Source organism: Merops nubicus, unplaced genomic scaffold (assembly GCF_000691845.1).
Source record: "Merops nubicus isolate BGI_N331 unplaced genomic scaffold, ASM69184v1 scaffold24480, whole genome shotgun sequence".
NCBI lineage: Eukaryota > Metazoa > Chordata > Aves > Coraciiformes > Meropidae > Merops > Merops nubicus.
Genome location: NW_008585204.1, coordinates 984 through 15,648, shown reverse-complemented (window position 1 = coordinate 15,648; position 14,665 = coordinate 984). Strand labels below are relative to the sequence as shown.

The 14,665-nt window shown below is 49.3% G+C and overlaps 1 protein-coding gene across 1 annotated transcript in view; it reads right to left on the bottom strand.

Moving 5' to 3' along the window:
- Positions 1 to 5,495: 5,495 nt before the first annotated feature.
- The window catches only part of DNAJB11 (DnaJ (Hsp40) homolog, subfamily B, member 11), a gene marked incomplete at its 5' end in the record, with an annotated part of 10,148 nt that continues 978 nt past the window's right edge, over positions 5,496 to 14,665 (bottom strand). Inside the window, 8 exons of the mRNA XM_008946906.1 lie at positions 5,496 to 5,682; positions 8,724 to 8,883; positions 9,203 to 9,314; positions 10,322 to 10,379; positions 10,848 to 10,930; positions 11,397 to 11,539; positions 12,057 to 12,189; positions 13,176 to 13,273. Coding sequence (XP_008945154.1) covers positions 5,618 to 5,682; positions 8,724 to 8,883; positions 9,203 to 9,314; positions 10,322 to 10,379; positions 10,848 to 10,930; positions 11,397 to 11,539; positions 12,057 to 12,189; positions 13,176 to 13,273 — 852 coding nt within the window. The remainder of the gene's footprint in view (positions 5,683 to 8,723; positions 8,884 to 9,202; positions 9,315 to 10,321; positions 10,380 to 10,847; positions 10,931 to 11,396; positions 11,540 to 12,056; positions 12,190 to 13,175; positions 13,274 to 14,665) is intronic.

Sequence of the window (14,665 nt, the reverse complement as noted above, 5' to 3'; positions counted from 1 at the left end):
AACCCATGCCAGGGTCTCACCACTCTCCTGGGGAAGAACTTCTCCCTCACATCCAGTCTGAATCTGCCCGTTGTATGAGATGCAGAGGTCAGGACAGTTCTGAGCAGATGAATGTGTTCACCACTCTCCCATAAGGATGCTGCCCAAAGGGGAGTGTTGGGGTGCTGGGCGAGGGGCAGGGCAGGCATGGGGACCCCAAGGTGGGAAACTGCTCCCCTTTCTTTTCCTTTTTTTACTGCAATCAAGACCTGAGGTAAAAACTGCTCTTTGACTGCTTTGACTCCAGTTATTATGAAAATAAATTCTTGGCTGCGTTTCCTTTTTGCCCATAGGAAGACTTTGAGCAGGACACCCTTGTTGTCTCCACTGCCCTGAGGGCAGGAAGGGCACAGAATGGGGGTTGTGGTGGGTGGTGGGTGGGTGGGGAGTGACCCCTGAGCTGACTTGAACCACCAAAAGAGGGGACAGCACAGCAGCAAGGACCTTTCCTGGATTAACTCACAGCTCATTCCTTCCTAAATACCCTTCCCCTGCAGCTCAGAACGAGGAGAAGAGAAGGGAGGGCAGAGGGAAAGCCAGGAAACAAAGAGGCAGGAGAGAAAGGGGATGGGAAGATGACATAGCAGTTGTCCTTAAGGAGGGATGGAGGACGAGCTCTCCCCAAGGCCACATCTCATTACCCTGGCCTTTAGCCACCCCTCCAGCAGACCCCGCCTCCGCCAGGCTCCTGGGGCAGGGGCCAGGGCGCTCCCACCCTTCAGTGGGCTCCTCTGCAAGAGAGAGCTGGCAGCCAAGAGGTCAAAGAATCCAAAACAAGGAGGCTGAGGCATGTGGACGTCACGGCTCGAGCAGCACCCTTGGCGGGAGCTCTGCTGTGGGCCCAGCACATCGTGTCCCCACCACAGGCAGCAGGGCCGTGAGCCTGATGCTGAAGGTCAGGCTTGGTAGGTTTGCTCCCCATTAAGGGGATAAAAATACTCTTGAGCGGGGAGAAGTTGCTGTGTTCACAGCTCTGCTGCAGCTTTTGGGTGCCTGCACGTTGGAGGGAGGTGTTGCAGCGTGGTCCAAAGATGCTGGTGCTTCCCCAGAGCAATCCCTGGGGCTGCTGCAGCAACTTGGTCCCCCAGGGGAGTGATGCCCTGAGGTTGGGAAGATGCTGTTGGACACGTCTCCACCAGCAATCACAAGGGGAGGAGGCTGCCCCGAGCAAGGGAGATCCCCCTGGAACCACAAAATGCTGAGGAACAGCCTCAGCCTGAGCTGTGCTTGCTGGCAACACACCCAAAGCTGACATCAACCCCCACCTCTGGTGATGACCAGCACCTCCACCCAACACAGGCACAGTGGCCAAGAAGGGGTGATGGCACTAGCATCACAAGCCCAAAACATCTCTTCCTCATCCCAAACCCCTCAAACTGCCTCGTCACAGGGCCACCAAGGCTTGGTGCAGCCCCAGCCTGCGAGCTGAGCTCCCTCCCCACTGCCCCAGCATGCACCATCTGTCCCAGCAGCTCCTAGCTACATCCATGGCTGATCCTCTCCCAAATTTGGGTGTTCTTCCACCCTTGATCGCAGCAGGGGACAGGCGCCAACACATAACTGCACATCCTGCCAACCAAGAGTTGTTTTCCATTTGCTCCTTGGGATTTGGTGTGTTTTCCCCTTTTTCCTCCCCCCCTTCTCTCTGCAAGAGGGTGAACAAAGCCACAGACACATCTCTGGAGGCTTTAAGCAGTGCCCCTACCCAGGATCTCCTCCAAAGCAAGCACTGTGTGGGGCTCTGCTTTGCCCACACCCCCTGGTTTCCATTACTCACCCCTGCTATCGCTGCCTTGGGGAAGGGTTGAGATAAGACACAGACACCCAGCCCTGAACCTTGTTCCAGCAAGTTGACACGATGCCATCCTGCTAGCAACTGGTTTTGTCCTTTGCCCGTGTCCTGTGGGTGCTTCAGATGGGGTGGGGGCCTCTGGCTGCTCTCTCAGCATCACTGCCTCCATGCCCCAGCTGCTGCCCTGTCCCCAGGAGCAAAGGGTTAGACAGCTCCAGGAGATGCCCAAAGCTACAGCAAGGTCCTCCTGTGCCTGCTTGGGTGGGGAGGGGAAAGGCAACAGCTTGAGGGGGAAAAAAACCCCACAACCAAAACCAAACTAAATCAAAAAACCCCATGAAAAACAGGGCTGATGGTATCAGGGCTTATCAGGAAGATGGGCAGCACCAGATTTGAGGCTGGAAGGAAGAAGGGATTACCCCTGTAGACATTCCTCATACACTTGCTGCCTGTGCTCTGTTCTTCTCAAGTCGCCCAGAGGTCACAGCCACAGATGTTTGATATCTCTGGCACCACCAGAAATTTGGCTTTTTAACCTGAAGGCTTCCCTGGGGTGAAGGGATGTGTAGCCTTTCCACGTGGAAAGATCTGATGGCAGAGGAAAGGGCTGTGCTGACAAGTCCCTTCTCACAGGGCATAGGGGTCCCCAGGACCCAAAAGGAGGGATGTAGGACAAAAAGGCCACCAGGATTTTGGAGGAACACACACAGACTTCTAGAAGTGATCAAAAGCATTTGCTTCAGATGTGATTCAGGATCCCTTTTTAGCTAGGCAAGGATCATGTGCTTGTTTAAACACACCCTCCCCAAAACAGCAGAGGCTTCTAAAAATGCATTTCAAGGACGAGTGTTTTCCTAGAAGAATGGAACAACATGCCTGGATCTAAACCCTCAACAGTCCTTGACTTGTCCAAGGATTCAGGGGAAAGGGGAGACACAGAAATGAGCTGGTTTTAAATTTGATTCAGTTTGGGACCAACAGTCCTGCTTAAAAAGGGGATGGAAATTAAGGCTGTGCACTGTGAGATTCCCAGCTCAGGGGGTTGCACCTTCAGGATGTTCAGACTCAGAAGAGGTGATGTGAACATCTAAGCCTCCTTAGAAGCAGGGATGTGAACTAAAGGAGCACACAGGCACAATGACTCACGTCTGGTCGCTGAAACAGGGCACACAGGATGTCACAGACCCTGAGCAGCTTCCACCTCCCCCTGGCCAGACACCCTGGAGCCCTTGGAGGACAAACACCACCCCGCAGCCCTAGAAGCAGCACAAAGTTCTTCAGGCAGACCCAAACGAGTGGAAATGCCTGAGCCAGACTGTGGCAAGCAGAGAAAACATGGAAAGCCTGGAAGCTTTGAAGGAGGGGAAGGCAGAGACCCCCTCCCCAGCTCTGCACACACAGAGCAGAGGTGGGAAAAGCAGAGTGGAAGGAAGCAGGGGTGCTTAGAATGATTTGGGGCTTTCTTTCAGCCCTTGGAGGACAAACACCTCCTTGCAGCCCTAGAAGCAGCACAACTTTCTTCAGGCAGACCCAAACGAGTGGAAATGCCTGAGCCAGACTGTGGCAAGCAGAGAAAACATGGAAAGCCTGGAAGCTTTGAAGGAGGGGAAGGCAGAGACCCCCCCTAGCTCTGCACACACACAGCAGAAGTGGGAAAAGCAAAGTGGAAGGAAGCAGGGATGCTTAGAATAATTTGGGTCTTTCTTTCCCATTTTTCTTCTCACCCTTGTAAAAGGTGGGGCTTTGCAGCTATTGTTGCTGTTCTACACAGCACTGGCCTCTCAGGAGCACAGAGCCACAATGAAAAAATAACAACCCTGACCCAACCACAGGAAGGAAAAGAATTAGCAGGGGAAGGAAAAGCAGCAGCAGGAGCAAGTACTCAGGCCTGAAATAAATGCACTGCCCGCTGCCAGAGGTGCAAGTAGGAAGGGTGACACCACCTAATCCTGTGAGGAGGTTCAGACTTCAGTGGGAGGTCCCAGCTTTTTGATTTTATTGCTACAGGTGAGCACTGGAAGCTTGGAAAACTTGGAAAGAGCTGCTTGTCAAAGGTCCAGCCACACAACGGAGCACCCTCAGCTGGGATGAACAGCTTGTGTTTACAGATTTTTGAGGAAGATGAGCATGGAGATGGAGGGTTTGGCATCCTGGGTTGGTCTTGTCCCCACCTCTCAGATGTTCCCAAAACCCCCACTTTGCTCTGCCAAGGCAAACGTAGAGATGATCCAACAGGAAACCTTCCTGGTGATGCTGCTTCCCCTGCGTCAGCTCCTGCTGGAGTGTTAGGGGCTGGGTGGGATGTGGCTCCACCAAGGGCTGGGCCAGAGCTGCTCTCCACCTCTCCCAGCTCAGATCAGAGCCATGGGAAGCTCACATCCAAGAGAAACAAACAAAAACCAAAAGCAAACCACCTTGAGTCTCCTGCTGCTGCTCCCCAGCAAACTTTTCCATGTAGACAGAGAAAAAGATGCCATCCCCTTGCCAGGCAGGGGAGGTGTGAGGCAGGAGCTGCAAGGATCCCACTTACAGCACCCAAGAGCCCAGGGGGATGGAGCAGAACACTCCCCTACATGAACAACTCACTCCTTTCTCTTTGCTGCCTACAACCTTGGCATAAATCTGACCTGGGCACCTCTGAGAAGTTCAGCTACCCCTCCTGAAGAAGATGTGAAGACAAGTCTCTGTGATGGGCACGTTTGAAGTAGCAGGGTCTTCAAGACAAAAACCAGAGCAGGACAGGTGCCTCCACGTCAGGCCCTCAGTTCAAAGGTTTTTGGGTATTAGCAGCTGTAGTTTCACCCTTTACAGCATAGAGCACTGAAGGGACCATCCCTTGTCAGTCCAACAACTCCCAGCTGTCCCAGGCTACAGGCTGTTGAAACACAGGAGCAGGAAGTTTTTGCCATTCCAAAGGAAACATCTTTATTTCTGTGCTCTTAGCTTCACCCGTCCTCACAGAGGATAGAGTGCAGGAGGTCAGTGAACTTCTCCAGACGAGCTGTGGGTTACATTTGGAGGGCAAGGAGGAAGAACCCTGCCCCACGAGGAGCCATTCCTGGTGTTTTCCCAAATCCCCCTGTGCAAGCCTAAGGAGTCTTTGCTAAGATGTTGCAACTTCCAATGTAAAACCAAGCATGAACTTCTGGGACAATAAGACTGCTTGATAAAGAGTCCATGGGAGACTTAAAAGACTCTTTTCCTTTGCTTCCCCAACTGTATGTGGGGCCTAACTTAGCCTGTAAAGGCTCTCCTGCCTGTCCAACTCCCAACAGCACCTCTACTCCCACCCCAGAAACACAGACTCTGAAGCAATACAACACTCTGGACTCAGAGAGGAAGAGCTGGGATTAAAAATAAAACCCCAAAACAGAAACTCAGGAGAGCAACACAAAGGACATAAAAAGCAGAAGCTAGGAAAATACGTTGAGATGGTCAAAAGTCACATCAAAATATATTTAAAAACCAGGAATTTTGATCTGTGTGGAATTTAAAATGTCTTCTCCCACCCTTTTTTTTTTTACCCCTCTGTTCAAGGAGTCTCTTTGTTGTTCCAGGATTTGGAACAGGATAGGCAGCACCAGTTATGTCCTGAAAAGGGCAATATTTTCCCCAGCTCCTCTGAGCACTTCCACCTTTTTACAAAAGAAAAACATCATCTCTACCTCAAAATTGCCCCACCCTCCCCTCTTTTCCATCCTACAGTGGGCAGGAGAAAAAGACTGCAAACAAATCTGACTTCTCATTTTCAGTCAAGTCCCAGGTTTTTTTTCTTCCCCCCACACATCAATAGCCCTGCAACCCGTTGTACACCTTCTGCACTGATCCTTGTTTCAACAGCTGCTTGAGACCTGCAAGAGAAAGGAAAAGTGTTGCTGCACCCAAAGTGTCAATCCCCCCACTCCCCAAACCCAAAGGTGAGGTTTTCTCCTGCTCCTTCACCATTCCTTGGGAGTAGTGTCCACTAGAAGTAGTCCCTGAAGGGAAATGAGGGAAGCAAACTCCTTATCTGTGGCTTAAATATCCTATTGAAGGCCTGAAAAATCTTACTTCTATTGAAACCTGTTTTAAAGGAGCCAGATGACTCTCCAAATACCATCTTCCCCTGAAAGCCCAGCTGATAAAACACTTGAAAGGCTGCTCTGAGGATCCTGCCAATACCCAATCCTCACCAGAGCAGGATAAGAGAGGAGGAAGCCAACCCTTCAAACCAAAATAGCTCCTCTCTAGGGTTAGCCCACTCAAGGAGACTTCACTGCTACATAAAGGGCAAGTCTGCATGAAACAGAGGAAGCTGACTGGCAAGAATGGATGTGTCACACTTTTTTTCCAGAGATAACTGGAAGGGGGGACTCCCTCTTTCAAGTCAGCCTGGTCACACACTGCAGGACTCCCCCACTTGCCCTGGGGGTGAGGCAGCACCTCTGGTGACCAACACCAGAAAACACTGAGCTGGAGGAAGGGCAGTCAGAGCCCAAACCAGAGAGGAAAACACCTCAAACCATGAGTGACTTTCAAATAAGCTGGCTCTGCTGCTCCCCTGAAGCCAGAGATGTGCAAAGATGTGCAGCAGGACACCCCAGCAGGTCAGAAAATAGCTGTGGTAGTTTAAGTGAGGTCCATAAGCATGGAGGTGGAGGATCAGTAATTATATCCATCAATTGACTTGGACAGAAAAAAAGAAACCCCAACCTGCAAGTCCTTCTTCAGGAAATCCCAGCTAGAAGAGTGTCTCTCCCTGCAAAACTCATCCTGCTTGGCTACTCTTAAATCACTCTGACTGCAAATAATACTGGCCTTTCAGAAGAGTAATTTTCTCTGGAAGAGTCAAAGTAGCTCTGTTTAAATACTGGAAAACTGTCCTGGAAGTAGTAACTGGAAGAGAGATGGCTCTCTGCCAGGCAAGAACTATTCATGCTTGCTGGCCAGAGAAACCTGAACTCTTTTCCACATTCAGAAACATCCTCAACAGCAAGGGAAAGCAAACCTCTGTCCAGGAGCCAGTAATCACCAAGGACAAATCATTCCCTGAGAGAGTGCAAGGCAAGTTCACTCCCCAACCACAGCCAAAGGAGGCTCAGAGCCACTTCCTGGCCAGTAGGTGAGAGGATGTGCCTTCAAAGAAGGACATTGTTGGAGAAAGGTGTGTTCTGGTAGTTCTGAAAACAGTGGGATGGACACCATTCCCCTGCCTTGCTGCCTGCTAGCTAGCTCTAGGCAGCTGCCTGCTGGCCTGAAGGATACTCTCACCAGTGCACATGGTATTTCAAGGTGTGTTTGATGTTCAATCCAGAATTCCAGCCAGGAATCCTGATCTTTGGTGCTCCTGCACCTCAGGATTTATTTTTTTTCCCCCAATATAACCCACAAAGTGGTGCTCTCACAGCCAGAGTATCTTCTGAACTGCCCCAGGAATGGTCCACATGGTTAGGAGAGAAGAAATTAGGACAACTGCCAACAATAAGTAGAAAGGGATGTTTTGAATTCTGAAGCCTACAGTCTTCCTTTCAATGTGTACACTGAACTGCTGCCCCACAACAGCAACAGACCTGTTCCCTCATAAAATTCCTTAAATCACTGGGTGTTTGGAGATATTCTACCACACAAAAATGCATCTGGCTGCCCACTCACCTTCACCTGAGAAGCATGGAACAACTTTAGGAGAGAGGGAAACACTCAAAGCTCCACCACCTGAAGACACTCATGTCACCATCTCTCTGTTCCTGGCCTATCCCTAAAAATCTGTGATCAGTTTTGACCAACAGAGGCTTCTGTTAAGTGCTCTTTGGGAAAGCACAGGGGCCCAAAACACAAGACAGGTTTACTCAAAGCACAGCCCAGAGGCACTGACCTCACAGCTCAAACAGCTGCAGAAAGAGCCACAAGAACATCAGTCAACCCTGAAGCTGCAGCTGCCAAAGGGGCTCCAAGTAGCAGAGTGCTGTCCAAGAAGATGTAAGTGCTGCAGGGCTGAGAAAAGCCCACCCAGGGCTTGGCTTCCCTCTACAAGCTTGAGGAGTCCAGGAAAGTTGCATATTTGCCTCATTCTACCAGGACAGCTGCCAGAAAGGCACTAAAAAGGCACTTGAAGAAGAAAGTATGACAGCCCTGACCAGCAGGAAGAAGTTCTGGGGATGGGGATGTTCTGAAGAGCTGCACTGGTTTTTGCCAGGAATTTCTTTGCCCTGTAGCAGAGGATGAGGCCTTGGGTGCCTACCCCAATGCCCCATGCAGAGCAGCAGAACCTACCCCAGAGGCTGCTGAAGCAAAGAGGAATTTCCAGCTAGAAGCCAAATATTTCCCCTGCTGCCCATTTTAGGATTTCTACATCGTTCATCAAGTTTCCATTTGAGCACTGAAGCTGCCAAACACATCTCTCCTACAAAAGAGCTGCACTGCACCCTTGTTCCCCATACAGCCACAAAGCTTTTAGGGTAGATGGTGCAGAGAGGAACAATCCTTCTCCTGAGGCTGCATGACACTCTTTACCCGTGGCAGTGGAGGGGTTGTCACAAGTCTTACCTCCAAGAAAGCAGAAGCAGAGGGTGGAAAAACTCCTTGTGAACCCTCTCCAGCAGAAGCCAAGCAGAGAGAGAGGCTCAGCCCAGCAAAGTCTTTTGGTTCAGACAGATGGGCAGCTACAAAACAAAGCCCCTGCAAACCTGCCAAGTGCAGCACATCCCAACCTCCTCTGGTCCCTTGCAACTCCAGCAGCCAAACTCACTGGCTTCCAAAGGAAATGGAAACTCAGCTCAGGGCATCAGCCAACTGTGTTATGTCACACAAGGGGCTACAGGGAGAGCCCCTCCTGACTTCTCCAGCCCACAGTGGTTCACTTTGGTGCCAGCTTTGGGGAGAGGCCTGTGCCAGGCCAGAGCTTCTCAACACCCACCTTCCCGCTGCTCGTTTGTCAGCTGCTCTTTGGGGAACTCCACATCAAATGTTATTATTAGTGAGCCTTTGATATTATTGTTATCAAAATTTGGAAGACCTTCTCCTTTCTTCCAGAGTTTGGCGCCGGGTTTGGTGATTTTATCCCGAGCAACGTGAACCTAGAAACAAAAGTTCAGAGCATTATTAGTGTCCTCTAGGGGTGGGACTTCAAAAACCTTTCCAAGACACAGAGGAACTGCTGTGACAACCTGGACCCACACAACCCACCCCTTGCCCAGGGTGTGTTTTAGCTTTCTTGGAATTGGTCTGGAAAGCTCTACCAGAGGGGATCCTGTATAAACCCCACAGGCCCCCAGCAAGATAATCCTCAGCACAGGAAACCCCACACAGATAGATTTTGTCCCCACACAGCTAGATTTTGACCCCACACAGCTAGATTTTGACCCCACACAGCATTAAAGCCAACTGTTGCCTCACCTTGTGCCCATCCAAGTGGGCAATATCCATTTCAAACCCTGTCAGTGCCTCGACCAGCGAGATTGTCACGTTTGTATACAAGTCATCTCCTCTCCTTTCAAAGACTGGGTGCCTGTGGAAGTAAAGAGACATTGGAGCTTTTCTCCTTCCCTCCCCCCTAGGGGAAATAGGTCCTCTAGTTTCCTTCCCTCTATTAATGCATTTGGAGAACTCACAAATTGGAGAGGAAGTGGAAGAATAAATGAAATTCAGCTTTATTTTCCTGTGTGAGATATAGACTCCTAATAACTTTTCTATTTCTAGGGCAGTTGAGTGGTGAGGCGTGGCAAGAAGTTGTGACTCACACAACAACCTTCTCAGTGCATCTCCTTACAATAGGGAGGATAGAATATTTATGGAAAAAGGAGCTATTTCATCTGATTCACACAGGAGCTACTAAGACACGCCAGGATTCAAGCCAAACAAAACAGAACTGGAATGATCTTGACAGTGGGCAATCCAGCTGCTCCAGCATCATCTGGGTTGAGCATCCTGTGCAGCTCTGAGTACCAGAGCCCTGGCTGCACCAGCTCTGCTGAAGGGCAAGCTACATGCTAGCCAAGCTGGCAACACTGGCTAGAAAACTGTTTGCCAGCTTCCTTTAGAGTAACTCCTTGATGAGTGGATTGAGATCAGCTCTGTAGAGAAGGACTTGAGGGTGCTGGTGGGTGAAAAACCAAATCCCCTATGAGGGCAGGCCAAGAGAGTTGGGGTTGTTCAGCCTGGAGCAAAGAAGGCTCTGGGGAGACCTTGTAGCAGCCTTAAAGAGGGGTGAAGATATGGAGGGATCCTTTATCAGGGAGTGTAGTGATAGGATGTGGGGTAAATGGTTTTAAACTGAAAGAGGGTACAGTTAGATTAGATGTTAGGAAGAAACTCTTCACTGTGAAGGTGGTGAGACACTAAGACAGGTTGCCAAGAGTTTTAGATGCCCCATCCCTGGAGGTGTTCAAGGCCAGTGGGAGCTGTTCCTGCCCATGGCAGGGAGATTGGAACTAGATGATCTTTAGGATTCCTTCCAACCCAACCCATCCTGATCCTATAACCAAAAAAAGGGCTCTACCCAGGGCAGTTACTCACTTAAGAACCTTTATTCGGAAGCGCAGATCCCCTGGCTCCCCATCCACGTGGGGCTCCCCTGCCAAAAAGAGGGAAAAGCTCTGTTCAGAAGGAGCTACTCAGTAACAACTGAAGAAACAAGAGGCACACTGAACACACCAGAGATTTACAGCTCAGGTGTTAAAGAAAAACAACAACTGGTTGATCTTTACATGACCAAAACCCTGCTAACACACAGCTGCTATCAGAGAGCCCAGGACTGAGCGCTGCCTCAGTGAGCTCACACCTCTCTGCTGCTCTGGAAGACTTGTCTGCCTTCAACAGACACTCCTAGTCAAAAGTTATCTAAACCATCAGATTTAGAGCTTTTTTTTGTGTGTGTGCACCCCCAGCCTCAGCAAAGGGAGTGGGACTCCTGGATATTAGCAGCATGGCATTTAAAACCACATCTGTTCAGCAGTCACCCAGGGCTTGGACACTCACAGCCTTGCATAATGGGAAAGGAGCAAGTCACAAGGTGACAGCAGCATGGTGCCCACACCCCTACCTTCTCCAATGAAGGGATACTCCATGCCATCCCTCACACCAGGCTCAATCTCCACTTCTAGTGTCCTCTCCTCATTCACGAGCCTGTAGAGGGGAAGAGCAAGCACACACTGTTTCCACTCCTGCTTCTCTTCCTGAGGCAATGAGTCTGCTCCAGAAGTCACCCCACACTCCTTCCTTCACCTCTGAAACTGGAGGGCAAGTGCTGCTAGCAGAGGAAGCACAGTGAAGCTCCTAAATGCCCAGTCAGCATGTGGGTCCATGGCCAGCTGCTCCCAGCTGGAAGCAGATTTGTTTATTCAGAGCTAGTTGTGAAACTTCCACTCTAGTCCCAGTGACTCTTGAAGGAATAAGAGCTAATTGGGGAGCTCTGCATGTAATAGAACTGGTCATCTCTAAGAATAAAGACTGGTGCCTTGGAGATGAGAAACCTGTGTGAAGTTTTTTCCCCAATTCCCCAGGTCTCACTGGTAGCCCGGGGACTTTTCTCCATCTAGTGGTAGGTTTGGAATAACCATCCACAGAGCAGTGTAAGAGCATAAAAACTTACTTGACATTTGGACATTCATCACAAACAACTTCTTGAGTCATCTGGAAACGTCCAGGACCCAGCTGGGTGGTCCTCATCTCCTGCCTGCAGTTGCATTTCCTTTTGCCAGGTGCCTGTCTGGCCACTGGCTTGTTCCTGACAACCTGCAGGGAGGGAGGGAGGGACAGGTTGATACCAGCACACAGCCCAACACTCCTGGGTTCCCCAAAAAGGCCACCCATACATTGGCCAGATAAGGAATCCTGACATCTGCAGTGATGTGGTTGGTTGTATTAAGAGGCTAGGAACAAACCCTCAACGTGGTTTTTGCAAGAATTGCAAAATGAATGGAAGGCTTAGGAAGGGACTCAAATATCACTCAGTTCTAGAGGGAGACCACTTAGACCTTTTCCAACTGGGCTACTGCAATTAAAAACCAGCTACAGCTAGTCCCCAACAGCCAACAAACAAGCTATTGTCACAAGAACCATCCCTTTACAGAGAGATTCAGAGGGCAGAGGTGAATAAATGTGTTGTTTCTTCAGTTAACCTCTAGCAAATACCATCCCAACATCCTGCCAGATATTGAGAAGACAAGTCTTTATTTCAGTTCTTTGGGAGCAGATATTCTGAGCAGCAACCAAGCCAGGTATCTCTGGAGAGACTGACAGGCAAACTTACCTCTACAAAGTTCCCTGAATACACCTCCTCCAGTGTCACCTCCAGGTCCACGATGATGTCACTGCCTCGGGGGATGTTCCTGTCTTGCTGCCGAGGGTTCCCTCCAAACATGAACCCAAAGTCCCCAAAAAAGCTGGAGTGTAAAGCACATCCATTAGTTCAGGGTGAAATTCTCATCAGTTGAGGCTCTGATGGTGCTCCGTGGCAAATAATTCTAGCCCCCTAGAGAAAACCCTCTCCTCACAGTGTAAAATGACCCTGGTGAACTCAGAGACCTCTTTTTGCTCCTCCAGGAGAGGAGATAATGCCTTCAAACAAAGCACTTACTGTGGAAGAGTCTTCTGTACTAAAGAAAACAAGGTTTGGAGCAGGAGATAACACCTCAAAACCTGACCACTGCTTAAGGGAAGTCTTCTTCATGCTGCACTGCTGCTCAGCTGCCATCAGCACAAGGTGGAAGCTGAGGAACACTCCACCTCTTGCACTGCAATGCTACCAAGGTTGGTTTTCAGCACTTTGAGGACAAGGGGGATGAGAAGAAAAAAACTTCCTCTCAAGTTTACATATTCCTCCTCAAAACAGACCTGATGGTGTGAGGAGAAGACACAAAATGAGCAGCTTCAGGAATTGGTTTAATAAGTTTATGCCTAGCAGGACCAAAGGGGCTTTAAAATCAGGTTCTGCCTCAGCAACATGCAAGTGCCTTCAGGTTTTAATGATCCAAATAGTTCTAGAGCTGCTCTGAAAGTCATTACAGCATTATTTGGCAACATAACAAGGGCAGAGGTGGCCTGTGACAGCAGGTTGAATATCAGCCACCTCCCAGGGAACTCAAGAAAGTTCCTACATGTTTAATGCAGCTGCAGCACCTCACAAATCACCCACAGTGGTGACACAGCTTGCCAAGAGAGCAAGAGCTGCCCACGTGGGAAGTTAACCCTGTTTCCTACTCCCCAAAAACCTGTTCCTTCCAATTCTCAACTGTCATTTCAGATCAGTACCTCCAGACTGGGCTAAAAGACCTTCACAGAGAATTTACCCCCCATCAAACCTGCCCATGAGCATCAGAGAATTGGAGCCCCAAGTGCAGAACAGCCCAAAGTGGCAAAATCTCCTTACTGTGAGAAGATGTCTCCGTGGGAGCTCTGGTGCCCATCCTTCAAGCCCTCCTCACCATAGGCATCATACTGCTTCCTCTTCTCCTCATCTGACAGGACCTGCAAAGGGACAGCAGCAGACAAGGCAGTCACCCAGAGCTGAGCTGTTTAAACAAGGCTTGGAGAGGAGAGGAAGCTCACCAGGACTCTTCCCTGGGGGACAAGGAGCAGTGTTTTATGTCCCAGAGGCACCACCTAGAACTTGCTTGCTAGAAAAGTTAAACATTTATTAGTTAAACCCACAAAAAATACAGAGAGTTTATTAAAACAGCAGAAGAAGCAACACAGAAAATGTAAACAATGCTGTGTTGAGCTTAAGGATTAAAAAATCATGAGAAGGAACATTGGAATCAGTTCCTATGAAGCAGGACATGCTGGAAACCACCACATAATGCCACCATCTGTTTCTCAGTTTGTTTCTCAAGCACACAGAATGTTTATTTCTCTGGTTTCCACTTTATAACAATCAGCAAGGATGGAAAGTTTGTGTACCAAGCTGAACCTGCCCCATAGGGTAACTCCACACCACTTTGAACTCCCCTCCCCCAGAGAGCCAGAAGTTGCTGGTGATGTTTAGTCTTCCTGCTCCTTTCTCCTCTGTTGAGCCCCTTGGGGAAAGGTTGAGATTGCCAGGTGAGCTTTCAGAAGGCTCCAGAGGAGTGGAAAACAGCTGGAGAAGCAACAAACATGCCAAAAAGGCAGCTGCTGGAGAACAGAGTTTCAAGGACTGTGAAGAGAGCTCTGGTTTGTTATGTTAGGTTGCCTTGAAAGCAAAGTAACCACAGTGGGTAAACTTAAGAGAGGAAAAAAACACCAAAAAAGTGGAAACTCCACTCCTAAACCATCAGGAGATCAGTGATTATTTAGAGGAGTCTCAGTTCCCTCACAAAGGGCCAGACAGTTGTGTTGCTCACAGGCTGGAAGTCACTCAGGCTGTTAGAATTAAGGAGGCTGAGCAGTTTAATTAACCTACTTTTCATGCCATTTTTTTGGGAAGACTTTGCTATAGATAGTCAGCTAGCCAAACCCTGAGCAGCAGCACCACTTCTGGCAAAAAAACACCCTGGTGTGGGTAATAAATGAGACATAATTCCAGCTCTCTTTTACCCAAAAGAATGAAATCAACACTCTACATCTTGTAGCTGGTTGAGCAGAAGGATTTGCAGGCTGTGCTGGCTAAACAAAGACCTCCCAGGAGAGGAAAATATCATTCTTCTAAATCTATTTTTAAAGATCCACATGCCTCCACACTGGATTGAAATATTTTGATGCCTCTCTCTTCAGGAAGAGGTAGAGAAATGCTTCCCAAGCATAAAGTGCTGACCAGTGTGACAAGGTGCTCCCTCACAGAAACAACACCAAGCTCAACAGCTTTGAAGCAAACTCCACGTGTTGTTCTGCAAATGTCAGGTAACAAATAACCTTTTTCCACAAAAAAAAACCCTTTTTTAG